General features: G+C 41.0%; 2 protein-coding genes across 4 annotated transcripts in view; one reads left to right on the plus strand and one right to left on the minus strand.

The window, feature by feature from the left end:
* The first annotated feature begins 42 nt into the window (after positions 1-42).
* On the plus strand, positions 43-1885 carry Timm8b (translocase of inner mitochondrial membrane 8 homolog B). The gene is made up of 2 exons (XM_004666480.2): positions 43-169; positions 1506-1885. The coding sequence occupies exons 1-2, from the start codon at positions 86-88 to the stop codon at positions 1668-1670; spliced, it is 249 nt and encodes an 82-aa protein (XP_004666537.1). The 5' UTR covers positions 43-85; the 3' UTR covers positions 1671-1885.
* The window catches only part of Nkapd1 (NKAP domain containing 1), a 32281-nt gene continuing 6274 nt past the window's right edge, over positions 1789-27795 (minus strand). For 2 of the 3 annotated variants that reach the window (XM_045145122.1, XM_045145121.1), the window contains exons 4-6: positions 11116-11265; positions 7895-7948; positions 1789-4420 (exon numbers count right to left, since the gene is read on the minus strand). In XM_045145122.1, the coding sequence (XP_045001057.1) occupies positions 3913-4420; positions 7895-7948; positions 11116-11265 (712 nt within the window). In that variant the 3' untranslated portion in view covers positions 1789-3912. The remainder of the gene's footprint in view (positions 4421-7894; positions 7949-11115; positions 11266-27795) is intronic. The other variant, XM_045145123.1, reaches the window with a different exon arrangement.

Consider the following 27795-nt stretch of genomic DNA (forward strand, 5'->3'; position numbering starts at 1 on the left):
ATGGACCGGAAGTCGGAGCGCTCCCGCCGCGCACGCGCACTCGCTCGCGTACGCTGACTTGCGCAGGCCTCCGGTGCAGCTGGCCATGGCGGAGCTGGGTGAAGCCGACGAGGCGGAGTTGCAGCGCCTGGTGGCCGCCGAGCAGCAGAAGGTGCAATTCACGGCTCAGGTACGCGGCGGGGCGGGTGAGGTACGGGTCCCTGTGCCCGCGGGGCTCTGAACCTCACCCGAAGCTTGATCGCCACGCCGCACGGATCGAGCCTCGGCCCTCCTGCCCCAGGACCTTGGTGCCTGCGCCCCGAGGGAGGAGAGGGAAAGGTTTAGACGGTGTTTGTGCCCAGGAAGCATGCCAGCCGGCCACTGGCCCGTGCTTTAACTCTGCCCCAGCCCCTTAGAGACCCAAGTGTCCCGTGGAGGGACACCTTCCGCCGTGGTTCTGGTTTTTCTCCACTGTCTGCCTGCATTGTCAGGAGATTTGATCGTGTATTTGGGGATGGTGAGCACTAGAGCATTATTGGAAGTGGAGAGGCGCTGAAGTAGTCAGTGTAGACCCAGTTGGTGTGGAACAGGGTTTGGGGAATCCTTGAAGCGCGGTCAGACCTGCGCGTGGTCCTTGCTGACTGGTTTTCAAGGTAGGATTTCTAGCCTACGAGGACTTGTAACTCAAGTCTGTAGCCCCAGGCTGATCTCGAACTCCTATCTCGGAGCCTCCCATGTGCTGGGAATAAAGGCGTGTCACCACCATGCTTGGTGAACCCTGTAAATTTAAATAACTGTCTTTTAGGATTTTCATAGTAAGTTTGACTCTTTCCAAGTAATAATCCCTCGGTCCAAACTGTTAAGAAGTACTCACTTTATAGGTTCTGAATGAAATGCGTAGTCGTTTGGAGACGGAGGCACCCTGCCTTCTACTAAATATTTTAATTTGCAAGCAGAGAGAGAGAAGACAGAATGGGCACGGCAGGGCCTTCATCCGCTGCAAACGAACTCCAAATATGGGCACCACTGTGCATCTGGCTTTATGTGGGTACTGGGAAATCAAACTCAGGTCCTTCGGCGTTGTAGGCAAGCGCCTTAACCAGCCCTGCTTTGTGAAATTTTAAAGTATTAGGCCTACTGAGAATTTATTGTCTGAAAGGATGAGGCTATGGGGCCATTACTGCCAATAAGTTAGGAAGTGAAGAAAGAGTCCAAAGTGATTCCATGGTTTGATTTTTAAAAACTAACCAGCCTGAAGTAGTGGCCCACACCTATAATCCCAGCACTCAGGAGGCCCAGGTAAAAGGATCAAGGTGAGTTCAACGCCAGCCTAGGCTAGAATCAGATCCTGCCTTAAAACAAACAGCAATGGGCATTGTGGCACAAGCCTTTAAGCCTAGCACTTGGGATACAGAGGTAGGATTGCCACAAATTTGAGGCCATCAAGTCACAGCATAATAGGAAACAAAGTGGACAGTTAGGCCCATCTGGAGACCCCAGTGGTTACTGTTTTTCTTTCCTTCTAGGTGCATCGCTTCATGGAACTGTGTTGGGATAAGTGTGTGGAAAAGCCAGGAAATCGTCTAGATTCTCGCACTGAAAACTGTCTCTCTAGTTGTGTGGACCGCTTCATTGACACTACTCTAGCCATCACCAGTCGGTTTGCCCAAATTGTACAGAAAGGACAGTAGGTCATCCATTCAGAGAGTGACAGAAGGACTTATTAAGTAGGGAAAAAATTGTTAACCCATTTTAAAGTTAACATCAGGTGGTTGCCAAGAGTGTTCTAAAAAGCAACAGATCAAATGGTGAAAAAGTGAAATTCATTTATTTGGAATTCAGTGATTCCAGTTTGTATCATACCAGTTATTCAATAAATGTGGAGTCTCCGGTTCTTTCTTTTAAATACCATTCTAGGATTTAATGTTGAGATTTCTGATTGACAGGAACACTACAAATAATGTTCTCAGGCTGGTGGTGCAAATGGGAGGTCACAGGTTTTGAAGAGCCACCCTAAACCTAGTTAAGGGGATCAGAGGAACCATCAAAGCCTTAGCCTAAGGCATAGAAGGAAGGGGGGGATGGAGTAAGGTGGACAGAAAACAGTTTTATTGCTTATGTGATCATGAAAAGATAAACATTGGGTGGTGTGGGACATCAGGCAAAAATGTGCATTCCTTGGGAAAAAAAGCCTGTTAGTAGTATGGGAGGAGGGGAATGTCAAAAGTCCAAAAAGAACCAACTGCTTATAAATGCCTTATTCTGTAGATTCATCTTCATCCTGTGCTTAGAAATCAGTATTTTTATAGCACAAAACAGTGCTTTAAAAATACACGCTAAAAACTTCCAACAAGGATTTTACTGTTTCAAGGTTACGAGGTAGTAATTATAGACTCTTCTTCCCGCATTAGACCACTACTAATCCCAAGGATAAAAATATACATCATGGAATACAGTTGAGTACCAAAGTACTAGTATTTCAATATCCCAAAAGGTAGCACCTGCTCATAATCAAGGGATGGGGCACCTATGGCCAACCATGTATTTTGAGAAGAAGCACTTTATTAGGATATGATCCATAAAGAGCACTAGTTTGAATATTAAATCCCACTTCATGGAGTGTCATCATAGCTGTGTCCTATTGCTGGTGTTTTAAAGTGTCATGCTAGCCATGAAGTGTTTCTGTGATACACATGCAGAAAGTAAGGCCAGGGAGGTTAACCTGCTCTAGAGCACATAACCAATCAGTGGCAGAACCATGAAAGTGAGTTTTCATGCTTGTTGCTCAACACATGAAGTGACAACCATAAAAACAACAGAACCTGATGACATCACCATCACTTGATCTCTCCCTTAAAGAAAAACTCACTTGCCCTGCTAGTCTTTCTGTATTTTGGTTTCTTAAGAATTAACATAGGCATTACAGTATAGCAAAGGGAAATAATCTGGTTTCTGTTACTTTTCACCCAAAGGCAGACTGGGAAGTGGATGTGTCCCTGAGTAGGCCTGTTTCATTTTGGAACTCATTCAATGTAGGTTTGAGGAAAATCTAAAATTCATGAACAGAATTAGAAATGAACAAGGAAAGCAAATAGCACTAGGGGGTACAGCTCAGTGGTGTGTGCAAGGTCTTGAGAAAAGGCCAAAAAAGGAAGACAATTAGATGCCTGTTGATGCCCTGAATCCCTTCCAGAGCATTATTAGGTAACATGACGCATTTCTAGTTCTTTCCCACTTGACAGATCATCACAGGTGAACAATTTCAAACACAAGTCCATTTAGGCATGTACGGCACGGAACTAGAAAACCATTACCTATCCAGTTTTCAGTACTTTCGGCTTATACTAAATGTAGCTGTGGGCCCTGTCCAGCAGGGAAATTTTACACAAAATCCTAGTTCCTTCTAACAATGGTCACCTGTGGATATTATGAAGGGGAAATGTTTTGTTCTTAAGTAAATTAGATTATACCTATGGGTCAAAATACAGAAGGGTCAAAGCACCAAGGCTGAAGTCAGCCATGACACCTGCTGTATAAACAGCAACATTGTATTCCCTTGTCAAGCCAATCTGTGTAATGCTTCCAATCCATCTCTCCATCCTGGCCAGGCCTTGATTTCCCCAAATTCAAGGTTCCAGTTGCATACCATGACATTACTGGATTGAGCTTCCTGGGTTTTTTGTTTACTATATAGGTATTCTACCCTAAATGTAATTAATTGCAAATAATCTCTTCAAGAAACCTTATAACAAAATACCAAATTCCCTGTTAACAAAAGGGGTAGTTAAGCCAAAATAGACAAGGAATCTGTCAAAACACAGATAGTACAAGATAGCTCTAACCTCAGACCCTTCTGGCATTGGCAAAATCCCACATACTGTGTTCAAAGCTGTAAATATTCAGTCAGATGGAAAACAACAATGCTTTTCCCAATTAGTCTTCTTCAGAGCTCTCAGCAGACCTTTCGTCTGTAGCCACTTTCCAATTTGTGCGTCTGTTTGTCCTCTCCTGTGCTTCAGCATTAGCTACAGGGACATGAGCAATTTTCTCTCTCTTTTTCCTTTTAGTTTTCTTAGTGTGTCTCTCCTCAATTTCCTCAGAACTGCTGGATGCTGAGTCATCTGACTGGGAAATACCACTTTTTGTCCCTAAGAAGAAAGCAGATTTTCTAGGAGGCTTTTTCCTGGATTTTTTCTTGCTCTTATGTGGTTGTTTCCTCTTCCTGGTACTGGACTCCCCCGTTTCTTCTGAGAACTCACTCGATGAGTCTGCCGTCACATCTGTGACTTCCTTTTTATTTTTCTTCTGTTTTTTGTGTGATCTCTTTTTCTGCTTCTTTTTGTGGGATTTTTTTGACTTCTTATGTTTTCGGGATTCATGGGTAGATGATTTTACCTGGAGAGAGGTTTTTTTCCCATTGGTAATATCTTGCTGATCACTACTAATAAAAAGAAAACACTTATGTAGAAAACAAAAAGTACATTTATATTTTAGTATTCTGCAATCTAGGGTAGGGTCTTGCACTAGCCCAGGCTGACCTGGAATTCACTATGTAGTCTCAGAGTGGCTTTGAACTCACAGCAATTCTATCTTTACCTTCCAAGTGCTGGGACTAAAGGTGTGTATCACCACACCTGGCTCTTTTCTTAAATTTATTTATACATTTGCAAGCAGAGAGAATGAGCAAACTGGGACTTTTGCCATTGCAAACAAACTCCTGATATACGTGTCACTGCATCTCTGGCTTTATGTGTGTACTAGGGAATTGAACCCAGGCTATCAGGCTTTGCAAGCAAGCACCTTTAACTGCTGAACCATCTCTCCAGTCCACATCTGAATAGTAAAGCTAGATGTGATGGTACACACTTGTAATCCAAGAACTGAGAAGGCAGATGCTAGCAAGTTCCAGGCCCATCTCAAAAACCTAACTAGATAAAAAATAACTTACTTTTTAAAGTATTTTTAGGGCTGGAGAGATAGCTTAGCATTTAAGGCACTTGCCTGCAAAGCCAAAAGACCCAGGTTCGATTCCCCAAGACCCACATAAGCCAGAGGCAAAAGGGTGCACACACATCTGGAGTTTGTTTACAATGGATAGAGGCTTTGGCATACCCATATTCATTCATTGTCTGTCTCTATCTGCCCATTTCTCAAATAAATAAAAACATCTTTAAAAATCTATCTATTTATTTGCAAGCACAGAAAAAAGAAAAACAGACAGGATGGGCATGCCAAGGACTCCAACTGCTAGAAAAGATCTTCATGCACCACTTTGTGCATCAGGTTTTACATGGGTACTGGAGAACTGAACTTAGGTTGTTGTTGGACTCTACCTTAACTGCTGAACCATCTTTCCAGCCCATATATCAGAGATTTGACATAGGGTTAATATGTTTACCTACTTTATTATTTGTTTCTCAGCTAGGTGTGGTAGTACCTGCCTATAATCCAATACCATCACACTTGGAAGGTGAAGACAGAATCAAGAGTTCAAGGTCATTCTCAGCTACATAGCAAGTTCAAGGCCAGGTTAGGCAACATGAGACCTTGGCTCAAAAAAACAAAATATGAGGGGGAAATAATTTCGTCAGTGGTGTAGCAACAGGTAAATTGCAATGCTCTAGTAAGTAACCCCTTATTCTCATGCAAGTAATCTTAATAAAATTCAGTGACTTGGTCACACACAAATAAGACATCAAAGCATAAAAGAAAGATTTGCTGGGAAGAAGGGGAAAAAAAGAGAAGGTAATGAGAGGTGGTGGTTATCAAAATATACCCATGTATAAAAACTGTTGACAGGGCTGGAGAGATGGATGGGTAGTTAAGGCACTGCAAAGCTTAAGGACCTGGGTTTGCTTCCCAGTACCCATGTACAGATAGATACACAAAGTGGCATAGGCATCTGGAGTTTGTTTGTAACAGCTGAAGGCCCTGGCATGCCCATTCTGTCTGTCTCTCTTCTCACTCTGCTTGCAAATAAATTTAGAAGGTATTTTAGGGGCCAACTAGAGAGACTGCTTAGTGGTTAAGGCATGTGCCTGCAAAGCCAAAGGACCCTGGTTCAATACCCTAGGACCCACATAAGCTACATGCACAAGGTGGCACATGCGTGTGGAGTTTGTTTGCAGTGGCTAGAGGGTCTAGTGTGCCCATTTTTTCTCTCTCTCAAATAAATAAATAAGAATAAAATATTTTTGGGCTGGAGAGATGGCTTAGGGGTTAAGTGCTTGCCTGTGAAGCCTAAGGACCCTGGCTTGAGGCTTGAGTCCCCAGGACCCACGTTAGCCAGATGCACAAGGGGGCACACACTTCTGGAGTTCGTTTGCAGTGGCTGGAGGCCCTGGTGTGCCCATTCTCTCTCTCTGTCACTCTCAAATAAATAAAAATAACAACAAAAAAATAAGATAAAAAAATTTTTTAAAGTTATAGCATTTGAAAAAAAATATTTTAGGGCTAGAGAGATGGCTTAGTGGTTAAGACACTTGCCTGTAAAGCCAAAAGACCCAGGTTCAATTCCCCAGGACCCATATAAGCCAGGTGCACATGGTGGCACATGGCTCTGGAGTTCATTTGCAGAGACTGAATGCCCAGGCTTGCCCAATCTTTCTCTCTCTCTATCTTCTTTCTCTCAAATTAAAAACAAAAATTACTACTATTAAATTTTTTTTAACTGGGCTGGAGGAATGGCTTAGCGGTTAAGGCATTTGCCTGCAAAGCCAAAGGACCCAGGTTCGATTCCTCAGATGCACAAGGGGCACACGTGTCTGGAGTTCATTTGCAGTGGCTGGAGGCCCTGGTGCACCCATTACCCCCTGCTTCTCTCTCTGTCAAATAAATTTTTTTAAAAAAATTGTTTTTAAGCTGTTCACAGTTGGGTGTGGTGGCACATGCCTTTAATCCCAGCACTCAGGAGGCAGAGGTAGGATCACTGTGAGTTGGAGGCCAGTCTGAGACTACATAGTAAATTCAGGTCAGCCTGGACTACAGCAAGACCCTACCCCAAAAAAACCAAAAGCCAAAAACAAAACAACCCTTATAATCTGCCATGACTGAGATACCATCTGGAAAACTAAACACCAGTGCCCCTTTATTCATGGTTTCTTTTTCTGATCCTCCTGTCTGTGCTTTGGCAATTCCTATAACCAGCTCATGGTTTCATATTCTGTGGTTCCTGTTACCTATGGCCACCATAGTCCAAAAATATTAAATAGAAAATTCCAGAAATAATCAATTCAGAAGATTTCAATGACATGGCATTCTAAATAGTATGATGAAATTCCTCAGTGTCACTCCTGGGATCTGAATCATTCCTATCTCCTTACCAATCCTTAGTTATTTCTTAGCCATCTGTGTTGTCTACTGCCTGGCATATATTATGTAAGCCACCTTTTAGTTAACAATAGCCCCAAAGCACAAAAATGATGCTCACAATTCACATATGGCAAAGAGAAGCCACAAAGTACTTTATTAAAATGCAAAGATGAAAACTTTATGGATATCTTATGTATAGGAAAGAAGAGTACATATATATATGTGAGGTTTTAGGTATTTTGAAACATATTCCCTGCCAAACATAAGCCAGGGAAAGATACATAAAGACTGATATTTGTTTTCTTTGTTTTTGAGGGTTTTTTTGGCTTTTGGGTTTTTGTTTCTTCTGGATAGGGTTTTACTGTAGCCTAGGCTGATCTAGAATTCACTGTGTAATCTCAGAGTGCCCTTGAACTCAGGGCAATCCTCCTCCTACCTGTGTCTCCTGAGTGCTAGTATTAAAGGTGTGCGTCACCACTCTCGGCATGGAAATTGTTTTCCGACCTGTACTTCCTCACACCCACATATTAGGAATTCTATGTATCATGTAAATTTGCTATTAATCTTGGTTTATTTTTTTTTTCATTAACCCTATTTACCTTACCTGTCTGTTTCAAACTCTTCAGGGTACAACTCTTTATAACCACTGTGGCCCCATCTGTAAAATGACACAATACATGTATTCTTAAAACAACATACATTTTGGGGGACTTAAAATTATATTTTGGAGTAGATGCATACACAGACATACACACAGAAAAAAGAACAGAGGGACATGATAGCACAGTAAAAACTATATTTTCTATACTACATGCTATCATTTCAGACAGAGGATATTCTACAGACCCCTGTAAGAGAACTTCCTATTCTCTTCCGTAAGAAATACTAAGACTCTGCCCCCAAAACATTATAGGCCATTGCCGAGGCCCTTGGTTTCCCACCAGATGATAAGACCCTACTGCTGAAGACTCCACATACTTGGGATGCAAAGCTACTGAGAAATCCTGCTGAAACTGAGCTAATAAACTCCTTCATGTAGACCAGCTGACAGAAAGCTGGAAGAAGCCATTCTGCATGCAGTTCAATGGGAGAAAGAGATATCACCAGTGAAGATACTCAACAGTGGACACTGCAAGCCTTATAATTGGCCAGCCAGGCCAGATGAGCCAATGGGGGCAATAGTGGCATGTCTATCATGGTGGAAAACAACTGCCCTCCACTTGGACTGGAGGCCCACTCCATGGGAGGGAATACATTCCTGATACTGAAAACCTAAAACAGGGGTAGTCATGAGCCCTAGGGGTGTAACATCTGCTGATGTCTGCAAAAATATATATACTATGCTTATCAAACTTCCCAGTAAGCATTTCTCTTAATATTCATACCCTTACATTAATGCTACTCTCACTTTGGGTAGAGAATCTTCTCTTTTCAAATGGCAGTGACCTTGGGATGACTCAGAAGGTATCATAGTGCTGGAAAGAAGTGACTGGAGTACTGAGTAACATCTCGATCACACCTTCCAAGGCTCAGGGTCTAATGCAGAAGAGGTGGCAGAAAGAATGTAAGAGCCAAAGGAAGGGCAGGACTCCTTACAATGTGCTCCCTCGAGACAGAAAATGACCTGGATATCCATGACTTCATAGTGCCTGACACTACCTACACAAGATCATAAGAGGAGGATAAGATCATGACATCAAAAGTAAAAGATGGGATATATTTTATAATCATGGAAAATATTAATAAAAATTTATTTAAAAAATTTTAAAAAAAAGTAAAAGAGAGACTTATTGAGATGGGGAGGGGATATGATGGAGAATGGAATTTCAAAGGGGAAAGTAGGGGGAGGGAGGGTATTACCATGGGATATTTTTTATAATCATGAAAAATGTGAATAAAAATTGAGAGAGAAAAAACAAAAAGAAATACTAAGAGACTCAGGCTACTCTTTAGCTGTGAAGTATTTTTCCAAAATGGCTCTGTAACATGTCAGAAATGTGACTCAATGACTAAGAAATTTGCCATTTTGAAGTATAGTGTCAGAGGCTGGAGAGATAGATGGCCTCAGCAGTTCAAGACATTTGATTACAAAGCCTGCAGGCTCAGGTTCAATTCCCCAGCACCTATGTAAAGCCAATTAGGCATTCCTTTGCAACAGTTCCTTTGCAGACTCTGGCATACACATATGCAAATAAACAAACAAAAACTTATTTAAAAACAGGGCTAATGCCGGGCATGGTGGTGCATGCCTTTAATCCCAGTACTCAGGAGGCAGAGGTAGGATTGCTGTGAGTTCGAGACTGCCCTGAGATTACAGAGTGAATTCCAGGTTAGCCTGGGCTAGAGTTAGACACTACCTTGAAACCAGACACCCAAAACAAACAAACACACACCAGGGGATAGGGAGATGGCACAATGTTAAAGGTGCTTGCTTACAAAACCTGCTGACTTGGGTTCAATTCTGAAAGCTGGATGGGCATTTGTTTGTAATGGCCTGACACACACACCACACATTTTTTTCAAAAAAGTATCCTACTTATAGCACATGACAACTATTAGCTTCTGTCTATATGGATTAATCTATTTTTACTTTATTTTAATTAATTTTTATTTTGTGACATGGTCTCACTCTGTAACCCAGGCAGTCCTGAATTAACTATGTTGAACAGGCTGGCCTTGAATTCATGGTGATGTGCTTGCTTCAGCCCCATGAGTGCTGGGATAACAGATGTGAGCTACCATGCTAGGATTATAGGCATGCAAAATCACATTTTATGTGGAGCGAGAGACTGAACCCAAGTCTTCCTGCATGCTAGGCAAGTGTTGTACTAACTGAACTACATCCACAGCCCTGTCTCTGACTTACCTATTCTGGACATACCACAAAAACAGAATCACAGGATATGTGCCATTTGCGTCTGGCTTCCTTTACCTTGTATGTTTTCAATGTTTAATAATGTGTACCACATACTAGTACTTCATTTTTTTGTTGTTGTTTTTGTTTTCTTTTGTTTTATCAAGGTGGGGTCTCAGGCTGACCCGGAATTCACTATGCACTCTCAGGATGGCCTTGAACTCACGGCAGTTCTCCTACCTGTGCGTACCAAGTGCTTGGATTAAAGGCATGTAACACCACACCCAGCTAGTACTTCATTTTCTTTTACTGCCAAATAATACTCCATTGTATGGATATCCCAAATTTTATTTATAGAGGCTGGGGAGATGGCCTAGTGGTTAAAGACACTTGCTTCCAAATTTTATCCATTCATCAATCTATAGGCTGTTGGGTTTCCACTTTTGGCCTTTATGAATGATGCTGTAATGAATATTGTATACAAGTTTTTGTGGAAGTAACTAACTTAAAAGTACACATTTGGGCCGGGCATGGTGGCACATGCCTTTAATCCTAGCACTTGGGAGGCAGAGTTAGGAGGAGCACCATGAGTTAGAGGCCACTCTGAGACTACATAGTGAATTCCAGGTCAGCCTGAGAGTGAGACCCTACCTCGGAAAACCAAAAAAAAAGAAGGAAAAAAAACACATTTGGGGGCAGGAGAGATGGCTCATCACTTAAAGCATTTATCTACAAAGATTAAGGGATCTGGGTTTGATTCCCCAGTACTCATGTAAAGCCAGATGTACAAGGTAGTGTATGTATCTGGAGTTCATTTGCAGTGGCTAGAGGCCCTGGTGCACCCATTCCCTTCCTCCCTCCCTCCCTCTTCTTTTTTTTTTTTTTTTCTCTCTCTCTCAAATAAATAAATTTTTTAAGTACACATTTTCAGGCCAAATACCATTAAAAAGAAAAGGAATTTAGTCACAAACCTGTCTGGCATGCTAGCTTCATAATCATATAACTTCTTGTTCCAGGATTTCGCTTTAAGAAAATCATCTTCCAGTGTCCCAGAGATTTCATTCCTTGGCCTCCAGTAGTCTCTCTGACATTCTTCATCAAAACCATCACTACGCATTCGACTATAAATGAAAACAGATGAACTTTTAGAATAAAAATAAAGCTGGACATGGTGGCACATATATTTAATCCAAGCACTTGGGAGGTAGAAGGATCACTGAGTTCCAGGACAGCCTGGACTAGAGTAAGACCCTGTCTCAAAAAAAAAAGGGGGGGGGGGCTAAAGAAATGGCTTAGCATTAAAGTACATGACTGTGAAGGCTAAGGACCCAGGTTCGATTCTCCAGGTCTCACATAAGCCAGATGGCACATGGTGTCATGTACACCTGGAATTTGTTTGCAGTTGCCAGAGGCCCTGGCATGCCCATTCTTTCTCTCTCAACTCACCCTATGTCTAATAAGTAAATAAATAAAAATAAAATCTTACAAAAAACAAAACAAAACAATGGGCTAGAAAGATGGCTTAGTGGTCAAGGTGCTTGTCCGCAACCCAAAGGACCCATGTCAGGTTTTCCAGGACCCACATAAGCCATATGCACAAGTTGGCACATACATCTGGAGTTCGTTTGCAGTGGCTGGAGGCCCTGGTACCCTATACTTGCTCTATTGGCCTCTTTCTTTCTCTCTCTCTCAAATAAATATTAAAATAATAACAACAACAAACAAGGGCTGGAGAGTGGCACAGTGGTTAAGGCGCTTGCCTAATAAAGCCAAAAGACCCAGTTTTGATTCCCCAGGACTGATGTAAACCAGATGCACAACATGGTGCATGCATCTGTAGTTCATTTACAGTGGCTGGAGGACCTGGTGTGCTCATTTTCTACTTCTGTCTATCTACACCACACCTAGCATTCTCTCAAATAAATAAAAATAAATTTTAAAAAATCAGCTGGGAACTTCTGGTTAAGATGACAGCATAGGAACCATGCCAAAAAAAAAAAAAAAAAAAAAACAGAAAAATACACTCTTCTACTAAAAAGTGAAATGTATAAGCAGCACCAGGTCCGTGTGGCCGCAGCCACAAGGCTCGGCCTGAGCCACGGGAAAAGACAGGTGAGGGGATTCTCCCCTCACACCAGAGCTCCTCACAAACTCAAGAAATGTGATGGGAGAACAGCAGGGACCAAGTGAGGAGCGACTCATGAGGAAGAGGATCGTGAGGACAAGGAAGAGAACTTCAGCCACCATCCACAGCCTCCCCTCCCCCACTGCCACCAAGCACCAGAGACGTAGGGAAATGGAGTTCACCTGCACAACACCTCCCACAGGCGATCAGGAGCAATCCAGCAACCTCAGCCAGCCCACCTGGGCCCACAGCACAGCAAAAAGGGATCCAAGAAGGAGTGCAGCATAATTGAGGCCAAAACAATCCCAAAGGCAACTGGGATTACACCAGATCAGTACCCGCCAAATAAACCTGGTGTATAAGCTGGAACTGGAAGTGCTAATTGCACCTTCCATGCCAGGATAAATTATATGTTAAATCTGGATGGTCAGATTTGCCATCCTTAAATAAGTTATATTTTGCCATTTGTTGCTTCCTGATCTATAGTTCCTTTGTTTCCTGTTCTTTCCTTCCTTAGGGAAAGGTCTCAGTTGGTCACAAGCTGACTTGGAAACCTCTACAGACCAGAAATCTTAGCCTCCCAGACATATTAAGGGTGTGGGACAACACACATCCTTAGCGACTGTAACTATGTTAGAGGATCTGGTTGCCATAATACCTATTCTTGCATAAGTACTCTATGCTGTTTATCATTGAATGTATACGTTGTTCAGTTAAATTTTAGAATCTGCCTATATTTTGTTGCACTCAGTCTACTTCAATACTCTCATCTAGGGTCACTTTTATAGTTACTCTGACAGTCTTAAGAGCCACACCTAGCACCTTAAGCTCCTACCCTGAAGATATAACGTCAGATTGATTGATACATCTAATAATACTGCAGATAACTAAAAAATTCAAGCATTAAATTAATCCAGGATGCAAAAATATGTACATTATAACACAAGAACAAAAAATCAAGACAATCTTAATCCACCAAAAAGTATTAATGAATCAGAAATGACCTCCAGTGAGACTGAGGAAATGCTTGAGAAAGATTTCAAATGAATGATTATAAATATGTTCCAAGAGATCAAAGAGGAAATCAAAGGAATGAAAGAGGAAATCAAAGAATACACAGGAAACCAATTTAATGAAATAAGGAGGTCAATATAAGACATAAATAAGAAAATAGAAATAATAAGGAAAAACCAGTCAGAATTACTAGCAATGAAGAACACAGTCAATAAAATAAAACAGCCTGTAGAAAAATCTCACCAGTACAATGGATGAAGGGGAGGACAGAATATCTAAACTAGAAGGCCAGGTGGCAGATCTAATACAGTCCAACCAAGAGAAAGACAAACTAATAGGAAAGTATGAATGGAAATTTCAAGATACTCGGGACATGATGAAAAGACCAAACATAAGAATTCAGGGTATAGTAAAGGTTAATTTCACTCCAAAAGCACAGTAGGTGTTTTCAACAAAATCATAGAAGAAAACTTCCCCCAAATTGGGAAACAAATGCCAATGCAGATACAGGAAGCCTTTAGAAAACCAAACAGACAAAACCTGGAAAGAACCTCTCCTCACCATATTATAATTAAACTACCAAACATACAAAACAAAGAAAATATATTTGAAAACAGTGAGAAAGAAAAATCAAGTCACATACAAAGGCAAACCCATTAGATTATAGCAGATTAATCAACACAAACTTTAAAAGCCAGAAGGGCTTGGAGTGATATATTCCAAGTTCTGAAAGATAACAACTGTCAACCAAGGTTACTTTATCCTGCAAAGCTACCCATTCAAATAGGTGGAGAAATAAGGACTTTCCACACCAAAAGCAGGCTGAAGGAATACTTGAAAACAGAACCATCTCCACAGAAAATACTTGAAAGGATCCTCCATGCTGAAGAAAAAGAAAATCACACACATAAGGAACCTGAAAAAGCAATCCATACTCAAATACTAGTTAATACAAGAAAGCAAAGGTAGAACCAGAAGAACTACAAAACAAGTAAAATGGCAAAAATAAATATACACCTTTCAATAATAACTCTTAATAATCAATGGCCTCAATGCTCCAACCAAAAGACATAGGTTTGCAGATTGGGTTAAAAAACAGGATCCTGGGCTGGAGAGATGGCTTAGCGGTTAAGCGCTTGCCTGTGAAGCCTAAGGACCCCGGTTCGAGGCTTGGTTCCCCAGGTCCCACATTAGCCAGATGCACAAGGGGGCACACGCGTCTGGAGTTCGTTTGCAGTGGCTGGCAGCCCTGGCGCGCCCATTCTCTCTCTCTCCCTCTATCTGTCTTTCTCTCTCTGTCTGTCGCTCTCAAATAAATAAATAAAAAATAAAATAAAAATAAAAAACAGGATCCTTCAATTTGTTGCCTCCAAGAAACTCACCTTTCTACAAAGGATGGATACTATCTTAAGGTGAAAGGTTAGAAAACAATGTTTCAAACAAATGAGCCTAGAAAACAAGCAGGGGTTGCTCTCCTAATATCTGACACGGCAGACTTCAGTCCAACATTAGTTAGGAAAAGATAAGGAAGGTCACTTTATATTGACTAAAGGCACACTCCAATAGGAGAACATTACAATCCTAAACATATATGCACCTAACAGGAGGGCTCCCAACTTCATCAAACAAATGCTATTACAACTAAGGTCACAAATAACACCAAACACAGTTGTCATGGGTGACTTCAACATCCCACCCTCATCAATTGACAGGTCATCCTGGCAACAAACAGAGAAGGATCTGGATTAAATAAGGTCACAGAACAAATGGACCTAACAGATATATATAGGACATTTCATCCAAATGCTGCAGAATACACATTCTTTTCAGCAGCTCATGGAACATTCTCTAAAATAAGACCAAATATTAGCTGACAAAACAAATCTTAACAAATACAGGAAAACTGATATAATTCCTTGCAATGGGATCAAGCTACAAATCAATAGCAAGAAAAGCTATACAGCATACACAAAATATGGAAACAAATGTATATACTACTAAATGATGAATGGGTCAACAAAGAAATCAAGAAGGAAATAAAAATATTCAGAGAGTCAAAGGATAATGAGAATAAAACATACCAAAACTTGCCAGGCGTGGTGGCACACACCTTTAATCCCAGCACTTGGGAGGCAGAGGTAGCAGGATTGCTGAGAGTTCAAGGCCACCCTGAGACCACATAGTGAATTCCAGGTCAGCCTGAGACAGAGTGAGACCCTACCTTAAAAAACAAACAAAACAACAACAACAAAAAAAAAAACACCAAAATCTTTGGAACACAATGAAGGCAGTCCTAAGTGGGAAATTTATAGCTTTAAGTGCCTATATTAAGAACTTAGACGGTTGGGGAGGAAATATGATGGAGAATGGAATTTCAAAGGGGAAAGTGTGAGAGGGGGGAGGGAGGGAATTACCATGGGATTTTTTTTATAATCATGGAAAATGCTAATAAAAATTAAAAAAAAAAAAAAAGAACTTAGACAGGGGCTGGAGAGATGGCTTAGCAGTTAAGTGCTTGCCTGTGAAGCCTTGACCCCGGTTCAAGGCTTGATTCCCCAGGACCCAGATGCACAAGGGGGCGCATGCATCTGGAGTTCATTTGCAGTGGCTGGAAGCCCTGGCATGCCCATTCTCTCTCTCTGACTCTTTCTCTCAAAAACAAAACAAACAAACAAACAAACAAAAAAAAAAAAGAACTTAGAAGGGCTGCAGAGATGGCTTAGCAGTTCAGTGCTTGCCTGTGAAGCCTAAGGACCCTGGTTTGAGGCTCGATTCCCCAGGACCCACATTAGCCAGATGCACAAGGGGGCGCACGAGTCTGGAGTTCATTCGTAGTGGCTGGAGGCCCTGGTGCACCCATTCTCTCTCTGCCTTTTTCTCTCTGTCACTCTCAAATAAATAAATAAAAATGAACAAAAATAAAAAGAAAAGCCAGGCGTGGTGGCACACGCCTTTAATCCCAGCAATCGGGAGGCAGAGGTAGGAAGATCGCTGTGAGTTCAAGGCCACCCTGAGACTACAGAGTTAATTCCAGGTCAGCCTGGACCAGAGTGAGACCCTACCTCGAAAAGCCAACATAAATAAATAAATAAATGAAAAAAGAAATTAGAAAGGTTGCAAGTAAACACCTTAATGGTTCACCTTAAAGCCTTGGAAAAAGAAGAACAAGATAAATCAAAAATATGTACATGGGAAGAAATAATAAAGATTAGTGCAGAATTAATGAAATAGAAACAAAAAAAAATACAAACAATCAATGAAACAAACAGTTGGTTCTTTGAAAGGATAAACAAGATTGATAAGCCTTCAGCAAATCTGATCAAAGAGAGAAGACACACAAAGTAATAAAATTACATATGAAAAAGGCACCATCACAACAGCTACCAGAGAAATTCAAAACATCATAGGGACATACTACAAAAACATACTAAGTTTGACAATCTGAAAGAAATGGATGGTTTCCTTGATTTATATGATCTACCTAAATTAAATTAAAATGAGATTAACCACTTAAATAAACCTATAACAAGTACAGAGATCCAAGCATTAATCAAAAATATCCCAACTAAGACTAGGCCTACTGGCACACGCCTTTAATCCCAGCACTTGGGAAGCGGAGGTAGGAGGATCACTGTGAGTTCAAGGCCACCTTGTGACTACATAGTGAATTCCAGGTCAGCCTGAGCTAGAGTGAGACCCTACCTTGAAAAAACAAAACAAAACAAAAATCTCCTAACTAAAAAAAAAATCCAGCTGGGCGTGGTGGCGCACGCCTTTAATCCCAGCACTTGGGAGGCAGAGGTAGGAGGATCACTGAGAGTTCGAGGCTGCCCTGAGACTACAGAGTGAATTTCAGGTCAGCCTGAGCCAGAGTGAGACCCTACCTTGAAAAAAAAAAAAAAAAAAAAATCCAGGCCCAGATGGATTCACTGCTGAATTGTACCAGACCTTCATGGAAGAACTAACACCAATGTGTATTAAACTTTTCCATAAAATAGAAAAAGAGGCTGGGCATGGTGGCACACACCTTTAATCCCAGCATTTAGGAGGCAGAGGTAGGAGAATCATATTGAATTAAGAGACTACAAATGAATTCCAGGTCAACCTGGGCTAAAGTGAGAGCCTACCTTGAAAAACCAAAGTAAATAAATAAAAACAGACAAAGAAGGAATCCTACCAAACTCCTTCTATGAAGCCAGCATCACCCTGATACCAAAAGCAGGCAAAGATAGAACAAAAAAAAGAAAAGTACAGACCAATCTCCCTCATGAACATAGATGCAAAAATTTCTCAACAAAATATTGGCAAACGGAATACAAGAATATATCAGAAAGATCATTCATCCCGACCAAGTAGGCTTTATCCCAGAGATGCCGGAATGGTTCAACATATGCAAAGCAATAAATGTAATACATTATATAAATGGACTGAAGGACAAAAATCACATGATCATCTCATTAGATGCAGAGAAAGCATTTGACAAAATCCAACATCCCTTCATGATCATGATAAAAGTCCTACACATACTGGGAATAGAAGGAACATATCTCAATATAATAAGGGCTATTTATGACAAACCTACAGCCAACATATTACTAAATGGGGAAAAACTGGAAGCTTTTCCACTAAAATCAGGAACAAGACAAGGGTATCCACTGTCCCCACTTTTATTTAATATAGTACTGGGAGTCTTAGCATAGCAATAAGGTAAGAGACGCACATAAAAGGGATACAAATTGGAAAGGAAGAGATCAAGTTATCATTATTTGCAGATGACATGATTCTATACATAAAAGACCCTAAAGACTCTACAGGAAAACTTTTAAGAGATGATAAACACCTAGAGCCATGTAGCAGGATACAAAAATAAACACACAGAAATCAGTAGCCTTCCTATATGCTAACAACAAGCACACAGAGGATGAAATCAAAGAATCACTCCCATTTATAACTGCATCAAAAATAATTAAATAAATAAAAGTACCTTGGAATAAACCAAACCAAGGATGTGGGGAGGGAGGGAATTAACACCGGATATTTTTTTATAATCATGGAAAAAGCTAATAAAAATTTAAAAAAGAAAGGATGTGAAGGATCTCTACAAGGAAAACTTTACAACACTCAAACGAGAAATTGCAGAAGACACTAGGAAATGGAAAGACATCCCTTGTTCCTGGATCAGAAGAATCAATATTGTGAAATGGCAACCTTACCAAAAGCAATGTATACATTTAATGCCATCCCCATTAAAACTCCAATGGCATTCTTCACACAAATAGAAAAAAACAACCCAAAAATTCATTTGGAAGCACAACCCCCCCCCAAATATCTAAAACAATTTTGAGCAACAAAAATAAGGCTGGTGGCATCACCACACCTTATTTTAACCTATAGTACAGAGCCATAGTAACAAAAACAGCATGGTGCCGACACAAAAGCAGATATGCATATCAACAGAAAACAACAGAGGACCCAGGCGTAAGTACAGTTAGCTATAGACACCTGGTCTTTGATAAAAATGTCAAATATACTCATGGGAGAAAAGACAGCCTCTTCAGCAAATGGTGCTGGGAAAACCGGACATATATCTGCAGAAGGATGAAAATAGATCCTTATCTCTCTTCATGCACAAGAATTAAGTACAGATTGATCAAAGATCCTAATATCAGACCTGAAACTGCTGGAGGAAAAAGTAGGAGGACACTTCAACATATTGGTCTTGGCAAGGACTTTCTGAATATAACCCCAATTGCTCAAGCAATAAAACCACAGATTATGTGCTGGGACCTAATGAAATTACAAACCTTTTGTACAGCAAAAGACATTGTGAAAAAAGCAAAGAGGCAACCTACAGAATGGGAGAAAATCTTTGCCAGCTATACATCTGACAGAGGATTAATATCTAGGATATACAGAGAACTCAAAAACTTAAATAATAAGAAATCAAACAACCCAATTTAAAAATGGGCTATGGAACTAAATAGAGTTCTCAAAAGAAGAAACACAGACGGCATCTAAACATCTAAAAAAATGTTCAACATCCCTAGTCATCAGGAAAATACAGATTAAAACTACATTGAGATTCCATCTCACTCCTGTCAGATTGGCTACCATCATGAAAACAAATGACCACAAATGTTTGTGAGGATGCAGAAAAAGAGGAACTCTTCTTCTACACTGTTGGTGGGAATGCAATCTGGTTCAGCCATTGTGGAAATCAGCCTGGAGGTCCCCGAGACAGTAAAAATAGAACTACCATATGACCCAGCTATAGCACTCCTAGGCATATGTCCTAAGGACTTGTCTCACTACCTTAGAGATACTTGCTCAACCATGTTTATTGCTACTCTATTCACAACAGCTAGGAAATGGAACCAGCCTAGATGTCCCTTAACTGATGAGTGGATAATGAAAATATGGCACATTTATACAATGGAGTTCTACTCAGTGGTAAAGAAAAATGATTTTATGGAATTTGCAGGAAAATGGATGAATCTGGAAAAGATTATACCAAGTGAGGTCACCCAGGCCCAGAAAACCAAACATATGTTCTCTCTCATATGTGGATCCTAACTACTAATGACAGGACTTCTGTGTGAGTAGGAAGAAAACTCAATAGCATAGACCAGAAAGCTAGAAAAGAGATATAGAGGGAAAAGAAAGGGAGGTGTGGGGGGAGGGGGAGGAACCTAATAGGAAGGTACTGTATATATGTAAGTAGAAGAACACATTAATGGGGGTGAAAAGAGCTAAGTGAGGTCAGGGGAAGAGACTGAGTAAGGAAAGTTGGAGGGAGGGCTAATGAAAATCTAAGAGTTAAGTCCTATGGAAACCTACTTTTTTGGGCAAGGAACACACAGGACCCACAGATTGTTACTAGAAAATTTTCAGTGCTAGGGATGGGATACCTTCCAGTGAGCTGTTGGCCAAGGAAGGTCCCTGATACCCCCAAAACATTACAGGCCATTGCTAATGCCATTGGTTTCCCACCAAAAATAGATCTTAAGACCGTATTGCTGAAGACTCCACATACTTGGGCTGCAAGGTCACTGAGAAACCCTAGGAGTGTAACGTCTGCTGCTGTCTGGCTAAAAGTATATACTATACTCACCAAACTGCCCAGTAAGCACATCTCTTAATGTTCATACCCATGTATTAATGCTACTCTCACTTTTGGCTAGAGAACCTTCTCTTTTCAGATTGCAGTGATCTTGGGATGACTCAGAAGGCATCATGGTGCTAAGAAGAAGTAACAGAGGAGTGCTCAGCACTGAAATATCTCGATCACACCATCCAAGGCTCAGGGTCCACTGTGGAAGAGGTGACGGAAAGAGCGTAAGAGCCAAAGGAATAGCAGGACTCTTAACAATGTGCTCTCCAGACACAAAATGACCTGGATATCCATGACTTTGCAATGTCTGACACTACCTACACAAGACCATCATAGTAGGAGGAAAAGATGATGATATCAAAATAAAAGAGAAACTGATTGAGGGGGAGGGGATATGATGGAGAGTGGAGTTTCAAACGGGAAAGTCAGGGGAAGGAGGGAAATACCATGGGATATTGTTCAGAATCACAGAAGTTGTCAATAAAGAAAATAAAGTAAAATAAAAACAGAAGATGGCGGCGTAGGTACCACGCCAAAGCAGCCAAGGGGGGAAAAAGACCAAAAAATCTCAGCAAAATACACACTTTTACTAAAAAGTGAGGTGTATAGGAAATTGAAGCGGCAGCAGAGAAGTAGAAGAGTTCCAGAGCATCCAGAGCCTGCACAGGCGGGAAAAGCGGCTCCGGCAGCTCGGCCAACCGCCGTGGCCGCAGCGCACCAGAAAGCCGCCAGACTCTCGGCTCAAGCCGCAGGAAAAGCCAGGTGCCGGAGCTTCCCTCACACCGCGCTCTCCACAACTCGGGAAACGTGAGGGGAGAGCAGCAGTGAGCAACCGAGGAGCAGACCACAAGGTAGAAGAACGCTTAGAGCAGCGAGAGAACCAGAGCAGCTGCGGCTCCCTCCCATCCCCCGTCGCCTGAGCCCAGCTCTGGCCAACCGGGACCCGGCCACGCCAACTTGGGTTGACAGCGGGACCCAAGCAGGAGCAGAGTTCAGCAGCAACATCAGCGGCTCCAGCACCAGTAACAGCGGCCGCAGCAGCAGCAGACCCAGGAGTGGCAGCAGCGGCAGATTCGGCAGCAGCAGCTTCAGGGGGAGCAGCGGCAGTGGACACAGCAGCAGCAGCTTCAGCAGCATTGGTGGCTCCAGCAGTGGCAGCTACAGCAGCAGCAGAGGCGGCAGCAGCAGCGGTGGGTCCAGCAGCAACACCTTCAGCAGCATTGGCTACAGTCCCAGCAGGGGCAGCTTGAGCAGCAGCAGTTCCAGCAGCAGGGGTGCTGATCTGCAGGGCCACACTTGCCAGGCTTGGTTTGCCCCACAGGAAAAGCAAGTGCCCAGCTCCAGAAATCAGAACAGCAGCCTGACGACCCAGGCAGCAACTTGACTGAGACCAAAATCATCCAAGGTAACTGGGATTGCACCAGGGAAGGGTCTCACTTGGTCACAAGCTGACTTGGATCCCTCAACAGACCAGAAATCTTAACCTCTTTGTTGATAGAGGATCTGGTTGTTATAATAACTACTCTTGCATACATACTCGGGGCTGTTTTTGATTGAATATGTATAGTATTTAGTTAAATTTTAGAATCTACCTGTATTTTATTCCACTCAGCCTGCTTGAATACTCCTATAGCAGGGAAACTCAACCCCTAAGAACATCTTTGTAGATACTCAGAGTCTTAAGAGCCACACCTAACACCTTAAGGTCCTACCCTGAAAATATATTACATCAAATCAATTGATAAAGCTAAGAATACACAGCTAGCTAGAAAATCCAAGCATTAACTTAACCCAAGATGCAAAAATATATACATTATAACACAAGAAACACTAAAAAGCAAGACGATATAAATCCACCTAAAAGTATTAATGCATCAGAAATGTGCTCCAGTGAGAAAGAGTTAGAGGAAATGCCTGAGAAAGAGTTCAAAAGAATAATTATAAATATGTTCAAAGAGGTCAAAGAACACATGAAAACAATCAAAGAGGAAATCAAAGGAATCAAAGAAGAGGCAGGACACCAATTTAATGAAATAAAGAAGGCAATACAAGACATAAATAGGGAAATAGAAATAATAAAGAAAAACCAGTCAGAATTACTAGCAATGAAGAACACAGTTAATGAAATAAAAAACTCTGTAGAAAATCTCACCAGTAGGATGGATGAGGGAGAGGACAGAATATCTAAGCTAGAAGACCAGGTGGCAGACCTAATGCAGTCCAACAAAGAGAAAGACAAACTTATAGAAAAGTATGAGTGGGAATTTCAAAATATTCGGGACACTATGAAAAGATCCAATATAAGAATTCAGGGCATAGTAGAAGGAGAAGAACTCCACTCCAGAGGCATAGTAGGCGTCTTCAACAAAATCATAGAGGAAAATTTCCCCCAAATTGGGAAAGAGGTGCCAATACAGATACAGGAAGCCTTTAGAACCCCAGCCAGACAAAACCCAGAAAGAACCTCTCCTCGCCATATTATAATCAAACTTCCAAACACACACACCAAAGAAAAAATATTGAAAGCAGTTAGAGAGAAAAATCAAGTTACGTACAAAAGCAAGCCCATCAGGATTACAGCAGATTATTCAACACAAACTTTTAAAGCCAGAAGGGCTTGGAGTGATATATTCCAAGTTCTGAAAGATAACAACTGTCAACCAAGGTTACTTTATCCTGCAAAGTTATCCATTCAAATAGATGGAGAAATAAAGACATTCCATGACAAAAGCAGGTTAAAGGAGTATTTGAAGACAAAACCAGCTCTACAGAAAATACTTGATAGAATCCTCCATGCTGAACAAAAGGAAAAGCACACGTATAAGGAACCTAGAAAAAACAAGCTATACTCAAATACCAGTTAACAGAAGAGAGCACAGGTAGAACCAGAAACACACACACACAAAAAAAAAATGGCAAACATAAATACACACCTTTCAATAATATCTCTTAATATCAACGGCCTCAATGCCCCAACGACAAGACATAGATTTGCAGACTGGGTTAAAAAGCAGGATCCTACAATTGGTTGTCTCCAAGAAACTCACCTTTCTACAAAGGATAGACATTATCTTAGGGTGAAAGGTTGGAAGACGGTGTTTCAAGCAAATGGGCCTAGAAAACAAGCAGGGGTTGCTATCCTAATATCAGACAGGGTAGACTTTAGTCCGACGTTAGTCAAGAAAGATAAGGAAGGTCACTTTATATTGATTAAGGGCACACTCCAACAGGAGGACATTACAATCCTAAACATATATGCACCTAACATGGGGGCTCCCAAATTCGTCAAACAAACACTATTAGAACTAAGGTCACAGATAACACCAAACACAGTGGTGGTGAGTGACTTGTAACACCCCACTCTCATCAATTGACAGGTCATCCAGGGAAAGAATAAACAGAGAGGCATCTGGACTAAATGAGGTCATAGAAGGAATGGACCTAACAGATATATACAGGACATTTCATCCAAAGGCTGCAGAATATACATTCTTTTCAGCAGCACATGGAACATTCTGTAAAATAGACCATATATTAGGACACAAAGCAAATCTTAACAAATTCAGGAAAATTGAAATAATTCCTTGCATTCTATCTGACCACAATGGAATTAAACTACAAATCAGTAGCAAGAAAGGCTATAGAGGGGCTGGAGAGATGGCTTAGCGGTTAAGCGCTTGCCTGAGAAGCCTAAGGACCCCGGTTCGAGGCTCGGTTCCCCAGGTCCCACGTTAGCCAGATGCACAAGGGGGCGCACGCGTCTGGAGTTCGTTTGCAGAGGCTGGAAGCCCTGGCATGCCCATTCTCTCTCTCTCCCTCTATCTGTCTTTCTCTCTGTGTCTGTCGCTCTCAAATAAATAAATAAAAACTTAAAAAAAAAAAAAAAAGAAAGGCTATAGAGCATACACAAAATCATGGAAACTAAACAATACACTACTAAATGATGAGTGGGTCAATGAAGAAATCAAAAAGGAAATCAAAAAATTTATAGAGTCAAATGATAATGAGAACACAACATACCAAAATCTCTGGGACACAATGAAGGCAGTTCTAAGAGGTAAATTTATAGCCTTAAGTGCCTATATTAAGAAATTAGAAAGGTCGCAAGTAAACGACCTAATGCTTCGCCTTAAAGCCTTGGAAAAAGAAGAACAAGGCAAACCAAAAATCAGTAGACGGGAAGAAATAATAAAGATTACGGCAGAAGTTAATGAAATAGAAACAAAAAGAACAATCCAAAGAATTAATGAAACAAGGAGTTGGTTCTTTGAAAGGATAAACAAGATTGATAAACCCTTAGCAAATCTGACCAAAGAAAGAGAGAAGAGACACAAATTAATAAAATCAGAGATGAACAAGGTAACATCACAACAGATTCCAGAGAAATTCAAAAAATCATAGGGACATACTATAAAAGCATATACTCCACAAAATACGAAAATCTGAAAGAAATAGATGATTTCCTTGATCTATATGACCTACCTAAATTAAATCAAAATGAGATTAATCACTTAAATAGACCTATAACAAACATGGAGATCCGAACAGTTATCGATAATCTCCCAACTAAAAAAAAAGCCCAGGCCCAGATGGATTCACTGCTGAATTTTACCAGACTTTTAAGGAAGAGCTAACACCATTGCTTCTTAAGCTTTTCCAGGAAATAGGAAAAGAAGGAATTCTATCAAACTCCTTCTATGAGGCCAGCATAACCCTGATAACAAAACCAGGCAAAGATAGAACAAAAAAAGAAAATTACAGACCAATCTCCTCATGAACATAGATGCAAAAATTCTCAACAAAATATTGGCAAACAGAATACAAGAGTATATCAAAAAGATCATTCACCCTGACCAAGTAGGCTTTATCCCAGAGATGCAGGGATGGTTCAACATACGCAAATCTATAAATGTAATACATTACATAAACGGGTTGAAGGACAAAAATCACATGATCATCTCATTAGACGCAGAGAAAGCATTTGACAAAATCCAACATCCCTTCATGATAAAAGTCCTACAGAGACTGGGAATAGAAGGAACATATCTCAATATAATAAAGGCTATTTATGACAAGCCTACAGCCAACATATTACTAAATGGGGAAAAACTGGAAGCTTTTCCACTAAAATCAGGAACAAGACAAGGGTGTCCACTGTCCCCACTTCTATTTAATATAGTTTTGGAAGTCTTAGCCATAGCAATAAGGCAAGAGACACACATAAAAGGGATACAAATTGGAAAGGAAGAAATCAAGTTATCATTATTTGCAGATGACATGATTCTATACATAAAGGACCCTAAAGACTCTACTAGCAAGCTGTTAGAGCTGATCAAAACCTACAGCAATGTAGCAGGATACAAAATAAATACACAGAAATCAGTAGCCTTCATATATGCTAACAACAAACACACAGAGGATGAAATCAGAGAATCACTCCCATTCACAATTGCATCAAAAAAAAAAAATAAAAACAAAACAAAAAACCCAACTCCAATCCAATATCTTAAGTTAAAAGCTACTAAGCAAGGTCAAAATCCATGGAACACTAAATTCTTACAAGTATAAGGAAAAGAACTCTCTCTTACAAGAAAAGAAGTCTGTTTTTGTTGTTTTTTTTTTCCAAGGTAGCATCTTGCTCTAGCCCTAGCCCAAGCTGATCAGACACTTACTGTATAGTCTCAGGGTAACCTCAGATTCATAGTGATCCTCCTACTTCTGCCTCCTTAGAGCTGGGACCTAAGGCAGGTGTCTCTAAGCCCAGCCAAAGGGAAAATTTTTAATTTTCATTTGCAATAAGTACAAAGAGTACGTGCATCAATCATTATTTTTTAAAACATTTTATTTGTAAGCAGAACGAAAGAGAGGAAGGAAGGGGAATAGGCATAAAACAGGGCCTCTTGCCCCTAAAAACGAACTCTAGATGCCTGTGCCCCTTTGTGCATCTGGCATTATGTGGGTATTGGGGAATTGAATCCAGGCTAGTAGATTTTGTAAGCAAGCACCTTTAAATGCTGAGCCATCTCTCCAGCCCCATAATCATAGTCATTATTTTAATGCTCGGGTCTATCTAAATTTATGAATCAGGGAAGAGTTAAAAAGACTCACTGAACTGAATATACTAATTTTTTTTGTTTGTTTGTTTTTGTTTTTCAAGATAGGGTCTCACTCTAGCTCAGGCTGACCTGGAATTCACTATGGAGTCTCAGGGTGGCCTCGAACTCATGGCAATCCTCCTAGCTCTGCCTCCCAAGTGCTGGGATTAAAGGCATGTGCCACCACGCCTGGCTGAATATACTAAATTTTAAAAGATATTTTATGTATTTATTTGAGAGAAAGGAAGAAAGAGCCAGATAGAGAACAGATATACCAGGGCCTCCTCCAGCCATTGCAAATGTATCCCAGATGCATGTACCACTATGAGCATCTGGCTCTACATGGGTATTGAGCAATCAAACCCAGGTCCTTAGGCTCTGCAGGCAAGTGCCTTAATCACTGAGCCATCTCTCCATCCCTAAAATGTTTTAATTTTTTTTACACCTTTTAAAAATTTTTATTTATTTATTTATTTATTGACAGAGAAAGAGGGGGGGAGAGAGAGAAAAAGAATGGTCGCAGCAGGGCCTCTGGCCACTGCAAACAAACTCCAGATGCCTTCGGGCATCTGGCTAACATGAGTCCTGGAGAATCAAACCAGGGTCCTTTGGGTTTGCAGGCAAACGTCTTAACTGCTAAGCCATCCCTCCAGCTCTTTCACAGTTTTTCAAGGTAGGGTCTCCCACTAGCCCAAGCTGGCCTGGAATTCATTATGGAGTCTCAGAGTGGCCTTGAACTCAATGCAATTCTCCTACCTCTGCCTCCAAATGCTAAGATTAAAGGCATGCATCACCATGCCCAGCAATACAATGGCTTTTTTTAATACTTACTTTTTAATTTTAATTATTTGCAAGCAGAGAGAGAGAGAAGAGAAGAGAGACAGAGAGAGATAATGGTGCATCAGAGCCTCTAGCCACCATAAATGAACTCCAGATGTATGTGCCACTTTGTGCATCACGCTTTACATGAATACTGGGAAATGAAACTTGAGTCATTAGGTTTTGCAGGGAAGTACCTTAACCACTGAGTGATCTCTCCAGCCCTATTTTATTTACTTATTTACAATCAGAGTGAGAAGAGAGAGAGAGAAGGGGCATACCAGGGCCTTCAACCACTGCAAACAAATTCCAAATGCTGTGCACTACTTTATACATCTGGCTTTACTTGGGAACTGGTGAATCGACGAACCAGGTCATTAGGCTTTGTAGGTAAGCGCCTTAACTGCTAAGCCATCTCTCCAACCCCTAAAATGTTTTTCTTTTGATTTCTTCAAGGTAGGTTCTCACTTTAGCCCAGAATGACCTG

The sequence above is a fragment of the Jaculus jaculus genome, chromosome 3, assembly GCF_020740685.1.
Source record: "Jaculus jaculus isolate mJacJac1 chromosome 3, mJacJac1.mat.Y.cur, whole genome shotgun sequence".
Lineage (NCBI taxonomy): Eukaryota > Metazoa > Chordata > Mammalia > Rodentia > Dipodidae > Jaculus > Jaculus jaculus.

Coding starts and splice junctions, on each gene's coding strand:
- Timm8b (XM_004666480.2), top strand. CDS start 86: ATGGCGGAGCTGGGTGAAGCCGACGAGGCGGAGTTGCAGCGCCTGGTG. Junction 170..1,505: donor AGGTGCAATTCACGGCTCAG/GTACGCGGCGGG, acceptor CTTTCCTTCTAG/GTGCATCGCTTCATGGAACT.